The 22,038-nt window shown below is 36.8% G+C and overlaps 1 protein-coding gene across 1 annotated transcript in view; it reads right to left on the reverse strand.

Moving 5' to 3' along the window:
* Nucleotides 1-22,038, reverse strand: part of NOL10 (nucleolar protein 10) — a 49,149-nt gene that overhangs the window by 13,594 nt on the left and 13,517 nt on the right. Inside the window, 5 exon segments of the mRNA XM_032683623.1 lie at nucleotides 50-112; nucleotides 115-175; nucleotides 3,119-3,121; nucleotides 16,458-16,507; nucleotides 21,803-21,869. Of these exon segments, the coding sequence (XP_032539514.1) occupies nucleotides 50-112; nucleotides 115-175; nucleotides 3,119-3,121; nucleotides 16,458-16,507; nucleotides 21,803-21,869 (244 nt within the window).

The raw sequence follows: 22,038 nt of genomic DNA on the forward strand, positions 1-22,038 counted from the left end.
CAAAAACTGAACAAAGAAGTCAGCTAAAGAGCATATTCAACTGTTTTACCTAAATTTTCAAGGTCTTTTCTGGTAACGAATTTGTAATCGTCATAAACTGTGCTCTCTGGATCTCTTCCAGTTCTTCAGTCAAGTTGTCCAAGAAGGAGCACCATTTTGGGGCAGGTCCTAAAACCTGTGGATATTATGGAAAGTTGTAACATCGTGTATTATTACAGAAGAAGTCTAAAGTTATGCTCTTGGCTACTGTGCTGAAATTAATCCCACTGCAGACCTTCAGAGCAGCAGTCAGAGAACACAAATCTATTGCTTACATTACCAATAAATACTACAGATTATGTGTTACTTTAATTTAGGTCATTTGAGACCAACCAGGCTAGAGGCTTCAAGTTGAACTGTTTCAAGTGGTCCGTCTGATTAATTTATTAAAAGCTCAGAGCCAAACATTTTAGATAAAATTACAAACTAATGGCACTAGATAGCAACTAATCTGTAAAGTGCTGTTGGATCTTTAAGTCATTAGGTTCACTACACAACCATGTTAAATCCTACTCTGCCCTAATCATTTTAATTAAAACATCACAGGAATACTTCATGTATTTTTATTCAAGGATAAACCCAGACTGTATGAACAGATAATGGGAAATATTGAAAAAACTTGCATATTTCCACCATGAGGCAAAGGACTTATTTGCAGAATATTTTGTAGCACTATCGATGTATTTTTCCATATAAGTTTCCTCCAATTTCCTGAGTTAACAAATCGGTTCCCTTTACTTTTCCCTCCCGCTGTTCTGATTGAAATTCCTCTCTATCCTGACACATGCAGCCCTCTCAACTGTTCCAGCCCTATTATTTCAGTAGGTGAGTTGTGAATGGAAAAATCCAACACTACATTTTTCTCTCTAGAGCTAATCAGTGGACATTTTAGAACATTAAGTGACCAGCCAACTCCTGTAGTGGGACTTTTAATGATGTTTCTGATTTGTTTGCTAAAAATTCACATTAAAAACACTGCAGTTCCCATGATCATAGGAATGGTTGTGATTCAACAACATTTTAAGATCCTATTAAATTATGGAAACGACTAGAAGTGATTTCATATATATAAAATATACAGTTTCTTTTAACATGATTGTGTGGTAACTGTGTGAGATCATGCTGTTAACTTAAAAAGTGTGTTTCTACTCATTCAAAATTCTTGAAGACAACTACACATGAAAACTGTAAAACTGTGTTCTAGACCATAACATTCTACCCATTGTAGCCTGTAACACTCTAGACAATAATATTTTATTCTAGCCCACTATTGTCTCTGTTTTAAATATAATTTATCTTCCTAAGATTTCAGCCCTAGCTAAGAACCATTACAAGCCAAATGAAAAACTGCACTTTGTTTTACAGTGCTGCATATTTCATTTCAATTACTAAGAGCTTCCAAGAAAATACCCAAGATGTCACTAACAGGAAACACTTTACCTACTTAATTAACCAAATCTCCATGTCTGCTCCAGGAACAGATATATAACATTCAGATTGATTTCTTGCCCAACATTACAGAAACTTTTGTCTCTATCTTGTCTCCATCCAGATTTTAATTTTTATTTCCCTCAAACCCACATCTTTAAATACCAAGCTTTTATATTAGTAATAAAGCAGTCCAGAACTATTACATGGCTTCATGCCGCTCAAGAAATCAGTTATCTGTGCTTCATTACCAGATCATCAAAGCATGACTGGGATGAAGGAACCTTCTCTTAAGTTTACATATAGTTTCGCTTTGGATGAAGCCGTTTGTCCTTCTTACAAAAAAAAAAAAATCAAACTGCTTATTAACTAAACAAGACTTCTCTTGTAATAAAATTTAAGTTCTCTGCTGAAGATTCTTAGAGATCAGAGAATCCTCAACTCACATCCATTCCCATTAAAGTTTGTTCCATCTTGCTGACACATCATGTGAAGACCTCTATCACTCCAGTAAACCTTTTCTTCGCTTCCACATCTACGTCACCAACTGCTCAAGCTTTACAAAGCACAGCTTACTCATCAGAACTCAGGCCAATACAACCAGTCAGGGTAATCTCCCAACGGAATCCTGATTGATGGAAATCTTTGAACAAGTAACTAAAGCAGAAGGTTGCACTAATGAGGGAAAACAGTTTATCTGCTCTTCAGCTTAACTCCACTCACTGTTCCAAGTATTCATATACTCAAAACTTGATATTGAGAGTAAAACCTTTCATCGGATCTAATCTGTGGCACGAAACACATAAATCTAAAAACCTGATTAATCATTATAATCTGTGGAGCAAGTTGCATGAACAGATCACAGAAAACAAAGTGGGGGAAATGAGATAACATGGAAAAAAACAGGGGCAGAATACCAGGAAAAAATAGAAGGTCCAACCATTATTCAAATTTCACATGTAAAGCAACAGAAAGGAAAACCCTACAGAGATGTCTGTATATTTGATTACCTTATTTCCCTTATTCCCACCCCAGTGAAAAACCACTTGCCTACTTATTCTAGGACATCTTAGGAGCTTTGATTTGCACTTTAAAATGGAACGTTTTTTAAAGCTTAGGTAGAAATTTAAAAATAGAAAAAGCAAACAATACCAGCCACATTGACAAAATTGTAAACAAATGCCCTTCTTTTGCAACAGTAATTCTTTGCAGAATTTAACTGCTACTGCATATTAACTCCAGAGTGTAATGCTCCACTGTCGACCACCAGTAATCTCAGGATGCTAAGAGCATTCTGAAATGGCAGGCTCCATTATTCCTGTGCCCAGGTACAAATGCAACAACTGAGAGGGTTGGTGTGCACTGAGCCTCCAATGACATGGTGGGTTAAGTGAAACCGTCCTGACCTCCCCCAGTTCATGAGTGTCCATACAGCAGGCACACGGCAGCACAGGTGGGACCACTCAGGACCCCTTGGAGCTCCTGTCACTCAGCACTGGCACCATCTCAGCCTGGCGTGCAGTCCCTGCTAAAACCACCAAAACAGCCAGGAAGCTGTGGAGGTTGGGTAGGTCAATTAGCATCTCTGCCAATTTGGACTGGGGAGGTACAAATCTACCAGTGGCGGGTCCATTCTGGAGCCTACCGGCACTGGCTCTGCTGGACATGGAGGAAGCTTCTGGCAGCTTTTCACAGATGCCATCCCTGTAGTCCTCTGGTTATGAAAACCTGGCCACAGAAACCCAATACACCTCACCAACAATGATCAAACCAGTATTTTTGCTGTCTTCATTATTACTCCGTTTTCTGCAGGATAACCGCTTCTTGAGACAATTTCTGCCAACTGCTGTTCAAAGTCAAGAAGATGCTTTGAAAATATTTTTGCCTAACAACAGAGAAGCCTCACCTGCAGGCTGGGCCCTACCCAGCAAAGGGCGCGATGCTCCGTGCTCTACTCCCCTCCTTCTTCACCAACTGGAAATAGCACCCATGAGGTGACTGAAGCACGGTTATCCTGCAGTGTCCCACACCACACACCCACAAGACAGTGGCAGCTGAGTCATGCTGGCCCCCTCCTCCCCACAGCAAGGACAAACTTACCACTACAACACACCAGTAACACAAACCTCACCATGGCCTTTCGTCTTATTCTAAGCCACAAGAAGTAAAAAGTGGACTTCATAATTATTAGTATTGTGCTATCTAATGTCTAATTTTTCTTAGTACACATTAGAATATTTTTAACTTTAGACACAGAAAATACAAAATAAGGCAATTAGTCTAGTGTACAACTAGCAGAGACAAGTCCAAGGCCAAACCGTTCAAAAATGGAGAAGTGTTGACAGAAAAATATTTTTTAAATATTGTAAAAACTTCAAAAATCACAGTTCTTTGTATTCTATTCTACAAGATGTTTGACCTATAATCTTGTAGCACCACAAATCTTAACATGGTACAGTAATGTTCTTACGGTCATGCCTAATTCCTGAGCACTTCTGTAGAAAATACCATGTTGTCATTGGTCTGTAATTCCCCTGAAATTAATGAACTCTATGACAGCATAGGTATTATATTCCCAGTCTATGTTCCTTATCTTCACTCTGGAATGCCAGACAGCACTTGTACACTTTAAACTGCCACTCAACAATCTGACAGCCAGCTCTGTAGAGCTTTTAGAGCCATAGAAAAACGCCCTAATCCCAACTAGTATTAAACATGCTCAACAACTTAAAAGAAGCCCAGGATGTGTAGAAGCTTCCAGTCAGATGTCAAGAGATTTAATCAAATAACAAGTATCATTAATATCTGTTTGAAGGTTTCTGAGACCAATTCTACAGGAGTGAACTGAACAGTTGCTCTTTTCTTCTCAGGGAGTAAAGACAGGTTCTATTTTGCAGGTGTTAATAGTAAGTCCCTGGAAGATTTCACAAAGCAGCGACAAACTCTTCAGCAGTAAACAAGATGTCGAAATATATTAAGATTCAAACAGCCAAAATCCCTTCCAGTCTTCATTGATGTATTTAGCAATCAAAAATATGCAAAGTTCACAGACAGCACTAATCAGATTTGAAAATAATTCACCAGATTTGAAGTTTAGACTGCCTCAATTCCCTCTAGAAGACTAACTTAAGGTATGTGGACATCACTCAACCAAACAGTTCCAGAGGTTTGGAATGCAGAAGTATTATCTGCCACGGCTGTACGAGACAGCAACCACACATTCACAGAACTTCAGTTTCACAAAAATTAACTCTCTAACACTGTATCATGCCATACCATAGTTACAGTTAGTACAAAAACATGAAAATATATCATATTACTGCTCTTTTGTATTTTAGATGTAAAACTTCTTTCAAAATCTTCCAGCTGTTTATCATGGTACCTTCTATAGATTTTAAGTTAGACTAACCATTACCAGGTACAAAAATGTACTAATTAAATCATTGACTGCCATACTATTTGAATAATGGTAGTTTACAACAAAATAGCACATTAAGGCCTTCAACAGAGTTCTAGGTACAGTGTATTGGTAAAATTATTAATGACTGAGTGGACCTTTTGTATAACTCCAGTATAACGGGAATATGAAGTGCAGCAAGTATAGTGAAGGTCTGCAAGAAGGATTTCTGATACAGTAACGCCTGCACAAGAATAAATACGTACTAAGTTATCACAGCCACGCTGTAAATTAGAGGTTAGCTAAGCATCAGAGGAAAGCAACTCTTGATCAGCCTTTTAAATGGAGATAATGGGGAACAACTAACAACTAGTTTTCAGATAATCTCAAATATTCAAGGAAAAGATTATACAGTCTGATTGTGATAAGATATGACTCCATGATACAAGGAAGCTCCTCACATTTATCTGTTCCCACTAAAAACTAAACCAAAATGAAACTTAAAGCACTTATTTTCTAGACTATCATTTCTTTAAATTAAATTATTTATACATATGACTCGATGACTTCACATACATATTTACATATAGGACAAAATAATTCTTTGAAGAGACAAATAATAATAATAAAATCTTATTTGTTTTTTTTAAATGAACAACACATATAAAGCATTTAAAGCCTTAACAGGCAATTCTTGCGAAGCAATGCACATCTATGTCACATATTCACACTCCGCTACCTTAGACGTCATTTACGTTGGGAATAGTTACAGAGTCTAATGAGGAGGGGGTAAAAAAAAGTGATCCCCAGTGTGGCAGTGATTGAAATGTACAATTGCATTTTAACATAATACCTCCCTAATTGTATAGCCAAGTTTAATTAATGCCATTACATGAATTATTAATTACTACTAATTTTAAGAGTACTGTTTTCAATGTTTTGTTCTCTAATTTTAAGAATTAGACAGATCTCAATATGTAGTAACTTTGAAAAGTTTCCATCTAGAAGCATTGAAAAGTCAAGAGAACAAAGAATGCCTCGTTGCACCTTATTAAGAGTTAACATTAAATCAATTGCAATTGGTAACTCTCAAAAACAGATGGATTATTTCTACTTTGCAGACATGAAAAGCTGCAGCTCTTTGTCCTTGTTTTTATGCTTTTGACCTTCAATCATGCGCAGTCCAAGATCTTCAGGGAGCCCAGGAGATCAGTTCTTGTTAGAAAGGAGCCTTGGGATCACATTATCTTGTTATGTTTCTATCCACTACGTTTCCATACACAGCATTTATCTTAGCAACCAATGTGCTCCAAACAATTTGTCATTTTGAATTGTGCCATTCTTTTGTAATCTTCTTTCTTCCTGTGAATGCTCTACAATCAACTCCAATTATGCCCTGTTAATCTCATGAGTAATTCTACTTAATGTACTGAACAAAATTCTTTAATTCTACAAATTAAATTGGTTTGAGGAATAAACTCCAAACTAATCTCCCATATATTTTTCATCATTTCATGCTTTCAATCACCCTACATCATATGGTATAGATTTGCTGCTTTTACAGACATCAAGTAGCTCACTGGAATACAGGTATGACCAAAAGAGATTAAACACCACATTCATTCTTTTCGGCATACTGCTGACAACAGCACTGCAGTTGGTTTTAAGCCCACATACTCATAAATTTCACTGAACTATACAATGAATTGGCTCTTTCTCTCATCCTAATTCCAGCACATCCAGACATTTTTGGCAGATTCATTAATCAGAGTGGTTGAGTAGTTGGTTTTCCTACCTTTCACTGCACTATGGAAGCTGCCAAATCAACTATTTGGAAGTTTTACTCCTTAGAGAGCATGTTAAAGGAAACACTGCTTTTAAGATCTTCCCAGTGTTAAATAAAAACTGCTGCAGGAACTTGCATGCATCTTCTAGGAATGAGATACTAAATCTTTCTGCCCTGGTAGGTATCAGATAGTAAGTACCTCTTTTTCTAATTCAAGCAGTTTAACTTTATAGTGGCAAGGCTTTTTTTTTTTTTTAAATCTCATATACTCTGATCTGACAGGTATTACAGTCAGTTAACCAGTCACAGGTCTGCTCTCACTGTGCATGTTGTTGCTGAAGTAACCATCTTTGGAAGGAGACAATGGTCCAGTTCTAATAATGTTGGGAAAAAGCGCCCTCAAGACAGGAACAGCATATAATTTCTCAGCAAATAAAGTTACTCCTTAAAATTGTAAAGAAGATTACCAAAATAGCTCTTTTCCTCACAAGACAGGAAAAAAAAGGAACACTTCTCAAGTCATCTGTGACATACCAGCTGTGGCCTTAAGAGTAAGAAGTCTGATGCTTTCACCAATGTCCCTATCATGTTCTGACATGCTGACATATATAAACCAAACACTTCATCAGTATTGCTAAGGATCTTTCATTTATCAAACTCCCTGCAAATTTTAGATCTTTAGACAACTGAAGTTGAGAATTTGAGGTCAGAAAAACAAATTGAAACTTGAAGTACAAGAACCCATTATTTTCACATGAAGTCAGCTAATCAAATGAAGCTCAAAAGGTAAAAGGAGTGACTTCTCAAAGCATGTGTTACAAGCATGACCTGCTTCAAGCACTTTCTCAAAAATATCAGCTAGAAATTAATCAGTTCAGTTCCTGAAAGTCTGTTCTTATTCTAATACAGCAGCTTCTATAGCATATCTGCTGTAAAAATAGACACACTTAGGTAAATTACTTAAATACTGTGCAAATAAGTTCAGCTGAGACTCATGTCACAGGTTTTATTTACCAATGAACATTTGCTGACCATCTGTTTCTTTATATACAGGGAAAAAAAAAGAAAAAGGTGCAGATCAGGTATGATCAGCTGATCAGCCTTACTGACAACAGAAGGCAGGAACCACATTTTACTTTGGCCATCCACACCTCCCATTTCCTACCACATCTGATTAAGTGCTAACAAAAACACCCAACTGATCACGATACTCTTCAAAGAATAAATTCCTCACAAAGCTCTCCCCTTGCATTTACAATTGTGACTACAGGGGGGACAGAAAAGGTAATGGCAATTGGGAGACTTTATAACTGCCTTGGTCTTTCTTTTAAACAAGGAAAGAACAGCTTCTAACTGCTCCAGTTCTTTCAGAAATTTGTTTCTCAAACCATAATGGCATTTCTTGCAATACCAAGGGCATAGGCCATCAATGGACAAAACTTCCACTACTAACAGAGATGAGAATAACACATGCATTAATTTTAGTATATATACAATAGCCTCTGATGGCAAACTAAATTAAAAAGTAAGAACCACCAAAAATAAGCCAGAAATGCAAAGTCTCCGCAAGTCTCCTTCTCCATTTCTCCACTGGGACAGGAAAATTCCTCCACTGTCACATTGTGTGGGATCTTGCCTCTCATGTTTTTAAGTGGCTGGGAACAGGGATTTTATAGTATAAGCCAGATGCCAAGGAATGTTACAGCATAAATTATCTTCAAGTTTTGTTTAAATGACTGTACTGTACTTCATTATGACCCATATTTTAGGTAAATCTGAGGGACGCTACAGATGTAAAGGTAATGGCAAATCCAGCTGTATGCCTACCTTACCTAACTGACAAACTACTGGAAATCTAGGAATGTGTGGGCTTCTAATAACTCCCTGCCATTGCAGCTTAATTGCTTTTTGCAAACCTGGGAGGAAGACTTCTCTGTGAGTTTATACAACTACTGCCAGACAAACACAAAAGGAAGGAAAATCAACTACCTGTTGGGAACATGCAACTGCTCCAGACAGATAACGAAGATAAGCTCAGCATAAACCAACCTCTTTACAGAGCATAATGCTAGAGAGAAGAAACTTTATATAGCTTATGAAATAATTTTGAGTAGGAAACATATTTCAAATAAATATTTGAAAGCTTTCACATGTTTTATTTACCTCTCAGGTTTCTGTGATAGAAATCCTGAGTCTTCATAAATCTTACTATTTCTGCATAAAATAATCATAACACATTTGGTTCACTACTGAGTACAGCACAGAAGATGACAATATAGATAACCCTCTGCTTTCAAATATAATAAAGACTTAGTTGAAATTATCACAGCTAAAATCCTCACATGCTTTACCTTTTCTGATTCGAAAGCTAATAAAGACACTAGTTCTTATTACATGCTAATAGACCATAGTACAGTACAAAACTTCCTTTAGCAACTACATCTTTTCATTATCTGTGACTGCTTCTCTCTTCACTGACTGAAGGTAGGCAGCTGCACCTCTAAATTTTCAGAAATCAAGTAAATAGATAGCCCACAGGAAAGAACAGGGCAGCTTAAGAAATAAAAAGTATCTTTCAGATAATTGAGGCTTAAAAAAAGAGGAGTGCACTCCCCCCTCAAAATCCATTTCTTAAAACAGGAACTCAAGAACAGAGGATCCATTACTACCAATTGCTCAAGAAACAGTCACAACACTAAAAAACACGTGAGTCTTCTATCAACCGTCAGAGCAATAACCTGATATAATTCCATACAACTTCTGCTTTTAAGAGTTTTCTTCTATGCTCTGTGAAGGGTATGATGTAAGCTATAAGAAAGTATGGACTTAACAGTCAGCATGCTGCTGTCTCTTCAAAAAATAATGAAGAAGTGCTATCAGCCACAACAGCACTGAACAGAGTTCATACACCTTCACAATCTATACATGATGTCGAACTACTATATCATCAGCACCAAAAAACATCTAAAACAAGTTTCACAGGAAGACCAAAAATTGTTTCTGGATTACTGCACATTGGTGTTTTCCTTCTATATACATGTGATAAGTGTGTCTCAGCCAACACATGGGAAATGGAGGATATCCTCTGTTGGGAATAAGTCCAGCATGTTATTTTTCAGTTTGAAAGTGTTTAGGTTAAAAGAAGGAAGCTCGCATTTCTGCTTGAGAAGATAAACAACTTTTTTCCTATGCTTGTAAATACTGTGAAATAGTTAATGTATCATTCAACAGACATTCTTTTTATACTGTTTGCACGATTTTCTGTGTGAAGGATGAGACTGTTCTGGATGAAAAACACAGTTCTACAAGACTGATATATCAAAACTCATAATTAGCTCAGAGGCCAAAGATATCCTCAAGTGTCTCTTTATTAATGGAAGTTTCTTATTTTGACACTTGGCAGCCCCAAAGCACAATTGTAACACATTGTTTCATAACAACCCTGCTTTCCAGTCATTTCAGTTCTCAAAATGAGCAAACTAAGGTTAAGACCAACATTTTCCATTCTACGTCATAACTACCATATTTTTATTTTACAGTATTTTTTTCCCCCAGAGAATGAAAAGTTCTTCTACACTATATTTTGTTTCAGGATAGAAACAATCTCTTAGCACAAACCAGTTTCATTGCTGCTTTGCACTTTACCTAAAACTTCTTAGGTAAGGGGTGTACTGAAGGAGATGAACAACTGCCTTCTGACAACTGTCTTCTAGGAAACAGAGCCTCAACATAAGATCTTCAAGATATCTGAGGAAGCACTAATGCAGAATGACCCAATACTGCCATTCAGAAGACATGAAAACATCCTAAAAGAAATCAAAATCTCATACTCTAGTATCTCTAGTCCTAAATCTGTTCTATTGGTGTCAAAACGCCTGACACAAATATAAAATTGTATCATTTCCTTCATAGCTTTTACAATGCAGAAGCAAAAAGTCAGTTCAGATCTCTCACTGTAACTCTAACAGCACCCACAAACCATCTGAATGGTAGCTGACCACACAGAACATTGTCTTAAGGGCATAAGTACAAGATTTGGATAGGTGTTTTTCACTATTTTTATTCCTATATATAAGGACCCAAGAGAGAAAAAAAGAGAATCAGTAGATCCCAAAATAATGAAAGGATGAGAACATAAGTCTTAGAGTGATAAAACCATTCTGAAAGGCTACAACCATAGAGGTAAGTGTGGAGAGTGCAACACATGAGAAACCTCCCACATCTTTTAAAGTGAAAAATGACAGACTGTAAAGGTTGATATCTGATGGTCATAACCTCTTGTACTACGAGAACACTGTCACCAGAACGACAGAAACCACTAATCCATTTCAGATAAATGCTTTTTCTGTCTGTGAGTGAACTGAACACAACTCTGGTCAATTCAGGCACAAATAGGGTTAGAAGCAGCTAACTTGGACTCCCACAACTGAACCAAAGCATGTCCACCCTTAATTTACATTCCAAAACTATTCCAACCTATTATCAAGAAAGAATAAAGGGGATGAACTAAGGTACTAAGAAACCGCCTTTGCTTACATTTCCTTTAGCACAAGTTCCCTCTACCGATTTGTGTCATCAAATATCCAGTGTATGAAAATGAAAAATATAAGCCAGTAGGAGTTGTTGCCTTAATCTGTCATTATGTTATTTCAGGGTTAATTACTAAGGAAAAACTAGTTTTTCTAAGGTTTTCTAAAATTTTTTTTCCTAAATCTACGGAAAAATCTGTATTTTTTTTTAAGAATAAGTATTTTTGAGGCATATTCAAAACAAAAAGATGGTGATAAAGAGTAATTAAACCAGGCTAGAAGAGTATCTAAAAAAAAAAAAAAAGAAAAACAAAATATGTTGAAATATTATTATCATGTATGAAAGGAAAGAAGTATCAGGAATAGTTGGTTTAGCAGAAAACACCCAATTTGAAGAGGACAAAATTAATAATATTTCTAGCCATAAAGAGATCCATATATTCAAAGTGGGTATTGTATACTACCTTACTCTTGTAGAAACTCAATCACTGAGTAGACAAGAAATACTGCTCTTGAAACATTTCCAGTTTATAACTCCTACAGCCCTGAACTATAAGAGTGCTGGGGTATCAAATGATTTTCCAAAACCACCTGAAAAGAAGCCAGAGATGCTTCAGGATTTATTTTTTCTTAAAGAGCTTAATATCTTCGCTCCACCGAAAGTACATTGCTTCTAGCCTCAACAGGGAATGTTCTGCCAAGACTGCAGGAAAGCAAAAAAATCCAGAACACAGAATATTACACTCAATTAATTACATGTTTAATTGCTCTCTTCTTTTAACAGGCTAATGAATAGAGCAAGTTTCAGTTTCAGAATGTAGCCCAAAGTTTCAAGACCAATAAAGGAGACAGAACTGATTTGCAACGTCTGTGCTAAGATCAGACATGTTCGTGTAACCAGTAGTAAACACTCAGAGAAACATCTATGCCCCTTGTTTCCAACCAGAGCATCCAGGAGTTGACATGTAGGGGGCTTTCTGTACAACCTGAAAAGAGAACATTATATGTCATGGAAGCCAATGGCCCTAATTAAAGAGAATCTGACTCATCTAAGATCCCAGGCCAGTGGACCACCATATGTTAGTGGAACTTCTGCCTCTCTTCACTTCTTTGGCCAGGACCAGGTTGCACTATTGACTCAACTTATGTTTCTGAGTCAGTAGTCTAAAAACTATCCCAAGGCACACACAACTTTCATTTCAACCTTCCCGAGGCACACATCAAAGTGATGTACCAGGAAGCCAGCTGGCATGAAGTAGGTTCCAAATGTTTGCATAAACTGCAAGTTAGCTATTAAACTATTGGCAAACAGCCCAATTCCAGTCAGAGGCACTTGCCCTCATTAAAGCCCAAAATATAAAACAAAACAAAGTCTCTAAGGTAAGCCACTCAAGATGTTACCTATGTAAAACAAACATTTCATTTTAACGGTCATTTTAATTTGGCTTTTGCTCACTCTCTGCACTCTGTAGCTATGTAAGGTATCTTCTTACCATTTAAAAGCAAACCTGCCTGTCCTTTCTAGTAAACAAAAAAATGACCTTCTATTTCCTCTACTAAAAGTTTTGCACACAAAAGAAACAACTGCAGTGATTTTTTACAAGAAATGCATAGTGTTCTCAGACATTTCTAGTCTTAACTGTCATATCTACCTTGATGAAAATTCTTCAGGAAAAGCTGATGCGATTTCACTTACGGATAATATTATGATACCCATTGTCAAATCTTTTATAATCCTGAAGTTCAAGAGAGTAATTTTTTGGTTTTGAAATGGAAATTAAGCCTTGGCATTAACAGTGGAGAGAATGGGCACACGCACACAGATAATTCAGTCAGACATGAGCTCAGTCAGACCGTACTCCAAGCTGGCCGGACACAAGCCAGCTCTAGTTCAGCAGTCATGTAGCTGTGTTAGTACAGCACTGTGCCCACACTAATAAAACCTGCTGAGAGGCAGGGTATATTAGTCCTACACTGTCTGGCCAACTTCAATCAAGGACAGAGGATGCTGGGTCTGTCTGCACCCATTTGAATTTTTCTTACATAGAGCACATCACCACACATTTGTGATTTTAAGTATCCTCCTTGACCATAGAGCCATGGCAACTCCTTGTAGCTGTTCCAGTGAAGATTTAAAACAAGAGCATAATTACTAGCACTACAGAGCTATGAGGGGCTAGGGCAATTAAATGGATTTTATTTACACAGAAGGACTTCCAAGAAACACAACTGTCCTTTACAATAGTACATTTCCCTCAGGCATTTCTTTTGTGGAATTCAAGAAGACTTATAACTTAATTCTTGTCACCATCTCAAAGGCAGAGGACACAGTTTTAACTGTATACATATCTATCTCAAAATAACACAAACAAATAGAAAATTAAGTTACTAATTGAAAAAAATGTGAATCCTAGTTCTTAGAAAAGGCCAGAAAAGACCGTGAAAAGAGATCAGGTTCTTTAAAGTTTTGCTCCAAAGACCCATTCAACTAAACTCATCTTTGGCAGTGCAGAGAAATTACTAAGTGTTCCAAGAATGGAAAAAACCCCATGTATTAATAATCGACCGACACAGAAAGGACAGGTGTGCATCTCTCAGCTCAAATAACTAGCCCAAAAGATCAAGGAATAAAACTGTAACATGAACATGTTAATAACATTGAGCTTTCCTTAATAACAAATGCCCTGGAGCAGTTTAAGGCTGACACAACTGCCCCATTTTATATTTTCTTCATTTAAAAGGTAGATTAAAAAAACCCAAAACTGCCAACAAAAACAGATTTACAAAGCTACATACTTGATTTTTAGGAAATGCAGTAAAAAACCCTTCAATTATACAGCACTGTCTATGCCAGCCCCTTCAGTCTTGCCTGTAAAAATGCAGACAGGGTAAAAAAGTCAGACCAGAGTGTGAGATTTCTGTCTCTGTTTCAAAGTAACTCCTTCTCACTACATTTAACTTTTCTATTTTCTAAAATAAGTATTAAATATTTTCAAATGAACTACAGATTGTCAACTAAGAAAGTCATGACAGTATTTAAGGTATATTTAGCACCCTTCAGACTCAAAGCCATTGACACAAACTGGAGAAGTTTAGCTTATCCAAAAATGAAATTTAATCTGGACAGTAGCTTTTGAATTAAATTTTAAATTTTCTTGTACACAACAATATTACAGAAATGAACTCCTATTTGGATTTATGCTTTAATATTCATCATTTGGATCCACTTGTATACTCATGTGTCACTGTGAATGTAAAACTCACGAAAAGGTATGATCCAAACAAGTTTAGGCAGACTCAGGTACCAATAAACAGAGAATAGCGACACAGGAAGACGGTAAAAGGAAAGATTTATGATAATCTTCATTGTAATAGCCTGCATGCTGCAAAAATACTAGATAGTATTAGTCAGTATTCATGTTTGCAATAACGTCTCTCAGTATGATCTGAGATCACGGAGTGCTTTTGTCTGACTCCAGAAACATGAATTCAGTATTCATGGAGGATTCTACGAGAGTGAGATTTTTGAGAGAGCAAAAAATAAGTATTTTTCATTTTGATTTACAATATGTGCAAAAATGCTCAAAATAATACTAGCTTGAACAAGTTCTAACAAACATTCATCAGTGGTGACAATCAAGACAATGAAATAACTTTTTGGCGAAGTTGGACATGTACCTCTAATGTACTATAGCTGTTGAGTTCATGTATCATTCACACCTGCGTTTAAAAAAACCTCAGTGCACAATTTTCAGAGAGAAGCTGAACCTTACCTTTAGTGACAGAAGGAATGCTTTTTCCATCTGAATTACTTAAACTGAGTAACTAGTCCATTCTAGTTTTAAAAATTCAGACTTTGAAAATATGGGAGTTTGTCTTCCCTAATCCATTAATTAAAGTAACGATAGATTAAAAATTGCTTGGAGAGCTACTCTCTCAATCTTACAAAGGGTCAAGCAAATAAAGTGTTCAGCTTCTAACAACAGCTAATACTTTGTCATAAATATTTCTTGTCCCCCTTTGTTATCCAAAGCATGGAACAGCTTTGGATAATAGTTAACAAGACGTAAGTTGGTTAGAGATGAATTAGAGAAATAGGTAATTTACATCCAAAGAACAACCTGACATAAATGACACACATAGAACTCATGTATAAAGTTTTACCTTTTTTTAAATGCAAAAATCTAATAATATAAGTAAATATAACCAGTCTGTAGAATTGTTTAGAGGGGTATACTGTTGTGTTTGGACATAAATATACAACAGGTATATAGTGTCTATTGTACAAGGAGAAGCATAAACTGATGAATCTCCATCTTAAATGTAAGAGAGATCATACATGGTGGAGGTGGCAAAAGGACAACCCAGACACGAACTAAAGAAAATTATATTTAAATTAATTTAAAACCAATTATCTGAATAAAGACTTTTTGGCTAATTTAAAATGCAGTTAAATGTATATTTCAATATTAATAAATTTTACAGTTTGTCCAAAATGCAAAAATTACTTAAGAAGAAGTGTACATATTTTTAGAGTCTGGTCAGCTATTCTCTGTGTAAAATTTATATAGGTATGCTATTATTTATCTTCTACCAGGACAAAAAATCCCCTAGAGAATGCACTGTAGAAACTAAACCAAGGGTGAAACACAGGTGTAATTTTCTGTACCATCCCCTAACACACCAGAAGGCTTGCTGTTAAGTCTCCCTAAACCCAATCTGCAGAGATATAATATATAGTTAAACCTACAGTTAAGCCTTTCAAGTGAAGAGCTTATCCAGTGAAAAACTGCAAATGAAGTAGGGCATTGACCAGAAGCTACAGTCAAGAGCAATACTTGAAGCCACACAATAGCATTTCTTTGTCAGAAGAGAAAATATTTACTGCTATGACTGTGTCATTATATACCACATATTAAAGACACTAATGAAATATTTCACAAAAAAGCAAAATTATTATTTGAAAAACATAGTTCCTATTTAGGAGTTCTTCTCTCAGCTATAAAAACCCTTACTTTTTCCAGTAAAGCTCCACCAGAATTTTCTGTGGTCACTAGTCAGTTTTGGAACCGGTTGCAAAAGGCAAATTACAGGCTGCTTTTTAAGCAAATCAATATGTTACATTAATAAATTATGGTTAACTTAAATTTACTTTATTGTGACAGGTCAGAGAATGTAGATGTGAATTTGCCAAGTAATTTTTCAACAAAAATACCTAAATGGCACCAAACAACTGTGTCTTTAAAGAGCAATATCAGCAACAATTTGTATTACTTACTGTATAATAGATATTCATTTTAGGGGCTTCATTGGCAGTCATTAGCATTCCTAAAAAGAGATTTCCACATTTAAAAATATTGGTCATAAAAGGATAACACTACTTTTTTTAAAAAAAAAAAAGCTAATACAATACATATTCTTGGCCTGCAATGGAACATTAGTTGAGACCTATAATGCAAACACCATGGAAAGAAATGTCTGATAGCAGCATAACTAACAAAGCTTCATTTCCTACACATCCATTCCCCTTCGTCCTCTATCTTAACTGTTCAGCACCACCTCAAGCAACACTAAGCCCTGACAAATGTGGGCTGACAATTTTCACAACAATTTTAAACAGTTCACCCCATAATACTGTTTAGAGCAAACCCGTTAGTATTGCACTTAAAACCTACCTTAGGCATAAACTTGTATTACTAATACATGAGGGTTTGGGGTTTTTGTTTTATTTTTAAACATATGACCCACAGTCCTAAACAAAGCCATAAATCACAACATGGTTTACACCTTCATTCATATTTCATCTTGGGAAATCAAGGCAACAGCACCTTCTCAACACAAAATGAGAGACAGGATACTGTGGCTTCAAAAGGAATAATATTACTGATATTAGCCAACTAGGGCAAATATAAAATTTGAAATATCTTGAATATACCCAAGAAACAACGTGAATAAGGGTTTTAAGTACTGAATATAAAATAATATAAATTTTAATATAAAAAAACTACAGTAGAAATATTAAAATCTGTGGAAAATCTCCTATTGCTACAAGATTTCATGTCAATTCAAAATCAGAAATACTCTCAATTTCCTTCTACATAAAAGTGTAATAAGTATATTTGGCATACACTTCTATGTTTATCTCAATTTTGTCTTTCCAATGAAGATCTTTCCAAGCTGATCACCAGGTAATACAAGAGACTGAATATGAAGAAGAGTCATCAAATTAGATAACATTCTCATCTGAAGAACTGGTAACATATGCCACTGAGACTATGAATAATTGGGTCAATTACTACACACCCAGAGGGTAGAAATATAATTTACACCCAACTAGAGGAATGCAATTAACATGGGTTGGAGTAATCCTTCCTACCTAATCCTTTTATTATAAATACACAATGCAGCTGGGCTTAAAATGTCAGAAAAAGGGGTCTTGCTTTCCTGGCAAATCAAGATATTTGTGAAAGCTTAGTCAGCAAACTGAGGCTAAACTATATCTGGAAAGGTTTGCAGGCAATTTAAGGAAAAGGCAAGAATTTATAGTATATATATATATAAATATATACACAGAGTACAATAGTGTAGTGTATATATATAGGTACATGCTCCCTTAACAGCATGCTCACTACTATTTCATGAGACAAAGCATTACTCCATTGACTGAATATGAATCACTAGAATAAAGACAGAAATTAATTCTGCAGGTGCTTCAAAGATGACAGTAAAGGGAAAGCCTCCTCTTTGAGAGTCTTCCACCAATAATTAAAGGAGGACAAAACCAGACTTTGGAATTGAAACAAACGAGGCACAGACTTCTACAACTGAAGATGCTGTCACATTTTATTTATATTCTGCCAACTTAATGAAGTTGACTAAAGGCCACTCAGTAAGTGGTAAACCTTTTTTCCCCTGGCCCCATTCTGTGCATGTGGATTAGAGAAAGATATTCAACACTATTAAAAGATCCACTAAAATTTGTCATCATGTAGTTTGGTCAAATACACACAAGGGTTTGCTCCCTGGTAACGTAATATATGGAAGTGGGGTTGGTAAAACAGTTTAGTTAAAAAAAAACACAACTACAACGAAACTCCCACCAAAAAAAGAATAATTCGCAGTATACTGATCTACAGTTTACCATAACTGATAGAACAGTTCGGTTTGGAAGGGACCTTTAAGGTCATGTGTCCAACTCCCCCTGCAACAGCATGGACATCTTCAACTAGATCAGGTTGCTCAGGAGCGCCATCCAACCTGACCTTGAAAGTTTCAGGATGGGCAGTCCATCACCTCTCTGGGCAACCTCTGCCAGTGATTCACCACCCTCATTATAAAGAATTTCTTCCTTATATCTAGTCTAAATCTTCTCCCTTTTGTTTAAACCATGTTATCATAGTGTAACAGGCCCTGCTAAAAGTTTGGTCCCCATCTTTATTATAAGCCCCTTTTGAATACTGAAAGGCCACAATAAGGTCTCTGCAGAGCCTTCTCTTCTCCAGCGGAACAACACCAACTCTCTACTCTCTCAGCCTGTCTTCTCACAGGAGAAGCGCTGTGGTCCTCTGATTGTTTTTTGTGGCCTCTGAACTTGCTGCAACAGGGTCATGTCCTTCCTGTGCTGAGGACCCTACGTGGGGTCTCACCACAGCAAGTAGAGGGGCAGAAACACTGCTACCCACACTGCTTTTGAATGCAGCCCAGGACAAGTTTGGCTATCTGGGCTACAAGCACATATTGCCAGCTCATGTCCAGCCTCTCATCCACCAGCACCCCCAAGTCCTTCTCAGCAGGGCTGCTCTTGATCCATTCATCCCCAGCCTCTATTGATACCAGGCATTTCCCCAATCCAAGTGCAGCACCTTAAACTTGGACTTATTAAACTGCCTGAGGTTCCCAAAGGCCCAATTCTCGAGCTGTCCAGGTCCTCTTGGATGGCCGCCTATCCTTTAGCTGTGTCAAAAGCAGCACTCAAATCTGCTGAGGGTGCACTCGATCCCACGTCTGTGCCACTGATGAAGATATTACGAACACTGGTCCCAACACGGACCCCTAAGGGACACCACTTGTCACTGATCTCATCTGGACATTGAGCTGTTCACCACTACACCTTCTGGATGAGACTATCCAACCAACCCCTCAACCCCTGAACAGTCTGCCCATCAAATCCATGTCTTTCAATCTGTGGGGGACTGTGTCAAAAGCCTTACAGAAGTCCAGACAAACACCTGTAACACTTCCTTTGTCCACTGATGTACTCATTATTTCAGAAAGAATTCAGAATGGTTTATGTTGCAATGGTAGTTTCACTTTTCTTAATTTTTTTATAATTGTGACAATGAAGTGTTAGAACTGTCATAAGGGTGAGACTGGGGTTGGGCTTTCTGAGCAGCAGGTCACATGAAGAGTTAAAACACAAGCTAGGCAAGGATTTCCTAGCTTTCCTTGCCATGCATTCACTAGTGCTCTGAGAATGCTGGGGCACCAATAAGATCACGGAGCCAAAGCCATACTGACACTTAAATCGTGTTATATTCCAACTTTCCACAACTGTAAGCTCATCTTACTGAAAGTATTTCCTTATTTTCAGATGTTCAATCATTATTATTCTTTAAATTCTGAATGAGCATGAGGTGGCTCTAAGCATCTTAAATTCTAGTCCAACAGTATTATGACAAACATGCAATGTACCAACCCCTTAGCTTAAATCTCTCAATTTCCACTGCAACACGTTCTAGTTTTTTCCCCGCTGTCTCCATATGACTATAAAATACAACCTGGTTTTCATCCCATGACAGTTCTTACAAAAAGCCAGTCCCCCTATAGACATGGCTGACGAAGGAACAGTAAGAAAAGCAGAACTTTTTTAAGGAGGAGATGTGGGACACAGGACTGAAATGCACAATCCAGATCTAGATCACAGACACATGAAAAGGAATATCCAATAGTTACATTAGGGAGATATGTGCATTCAATTGTTTGTACTACAAGATTCTTCCTGCAGTCTCACGAAAATCATTTCTGCAAAAGCACGAGGCATGTCCACATACCACAGAGGTAATGCCCATCCTTGACATATTCAAACTTGACTGGTTATGACCTGACCAACCTGATAGACTTCAAAGTTGCATCTAACTTTAAGTTGGCCCCACTTGGAGTAGGAAATACACAACTCCCAGAGGTACCTTCCAACCTAAATTACACTAAGATTTTACATTGTCAAATAACTTATTTCTGTTTCACTCCCTGTGATGAGCTCTGCATCATCAATGCTGCATGGATAATTTGCTCCTGGGTTCTCTTTTGGATCAAACCAATAAGGTCACTGAAGGTGAAACCTGGGTGAACTGCTGATGATAATTTGCTGCAATGACCTCTCTCTGTAGCCACTATGGATGAGGGATCAGGTTTGTCTATGTCCGTGTTGCACAGTCCACCCTGTTACCACGCAGTTATTCTCAAATACACCCATATGAACTCATACATACAACCAGGTCACACAACATATACCGTGTTCCATAAGGTCAAAAATTCCCACCATCTCATCAGGGATCAGTATTTAAGTGCTCATCTTACAAAAAAAAAAAAGCAAACAAACAAACAAACAACAAAACAACAAAAAAAACAAACAAAAAACCCAACCAAACCAAAAAAACCCCACCAACACATTCTAACTGAAGTTGGCAGAAAAGACAAAGATAAGTTTTAACTTGTTAGAATCTCAAATTCACTTATCTACAATCTTAAATTTGAGCTGCTAGTATGAATCAAAGTCCAAGTAGCTCTGTCTCACTGCTACCTCTCTCTAAAATTAGGATAATAGCAGAGCTTGCAATACAGGCATTCTCTGTTTCAAGAATTTTGCTCTCTGCCATCCTAGTGGTCCTAACTTATTTCATCTTTTTCAGTTCTGCTTTCTAAAAGGAAGTACGTGTCACACAGTAGTTAAGAACTAAAGCAACTCCGATTGAGCAGGAAATTAAGGCCAGTTACAATCTGAAGTACGACCAAAGCACACATGCACATACAACCACCACTTTGTAAAATATTTTTACTGTAAGATAGGTCCCGGAAACCTTGGCTAAAAGCGACCTTCAGTTTTGATCTCTAAACGTAACATTATGAGATGAAACAAATCTGGAAACAGTCACAAAAGAATGCAAATCTATGTACTTAGGAATCTACACTTAAAACCAAATTATTAAACGTAAGGGAGGGCACAGTAAGTGCTGTATCTAAATCAAGAAAGATCAAATCTCTAAACTTGCTGTAAAGAGATTTTTCCTAGCTTTAGAAAGCAAGCTCTAACTCATCTGGGACTTAGCCTAGACAACAGGCCAAAATTCCTATTCTTATGAAATTAATCACTCGAGATATTTGAAAGAGTAAAAGAGGGTCAATCACTCAATTAACAGCACAGCAGCTTCTAACTGCAAGAGGCTCCAATATAATACAGAGACAGAGGAAACAAGGACACTAATGGGCAAGTAATCCTTATTCCTAGCTCTGTCATAAGGAGGAAAGTAGAACTAAGTCTAACCTAAACAGAAAAAAAGATCACAGCTTGGCTTAACACACATTTTTCCTTTTGAACTTAACAAGATATTAATATACTTAAAATACCTGAATTTGGATACAGGCAGACATCATTGATACCATGTTCTGGTGCCATTGAAGTAAATATTTCCCCGGAAATTGTAGGAAGAAAATGCATTATAAAAAATTCCAAACAATATAATTAAACTCTGTAATCTAAACATTTAAGAATTGCCATTATAGAAGCTAAGAAACATGATGAAATGAAGATGGAACAGACTTTGCAGAAGAATAAAATGCTATTAAATATCTGAACAAAACAC

The sequence above is a fragment of the Chiroxiphia lanceolata genome, chromosome 3, assembly GCF_009829145.1.
Source record: "Chiroxiphia lanceolata isolate bChiLan1 chromosome 3, bChiLan1.pri, whole genome shotgun sequence".
NCBI lineage: Eukaryota > Metazoa > Chordata > Aves > Passeriformes > Pipridae > Chiroxiphia > Chiroxiphia lanceolata.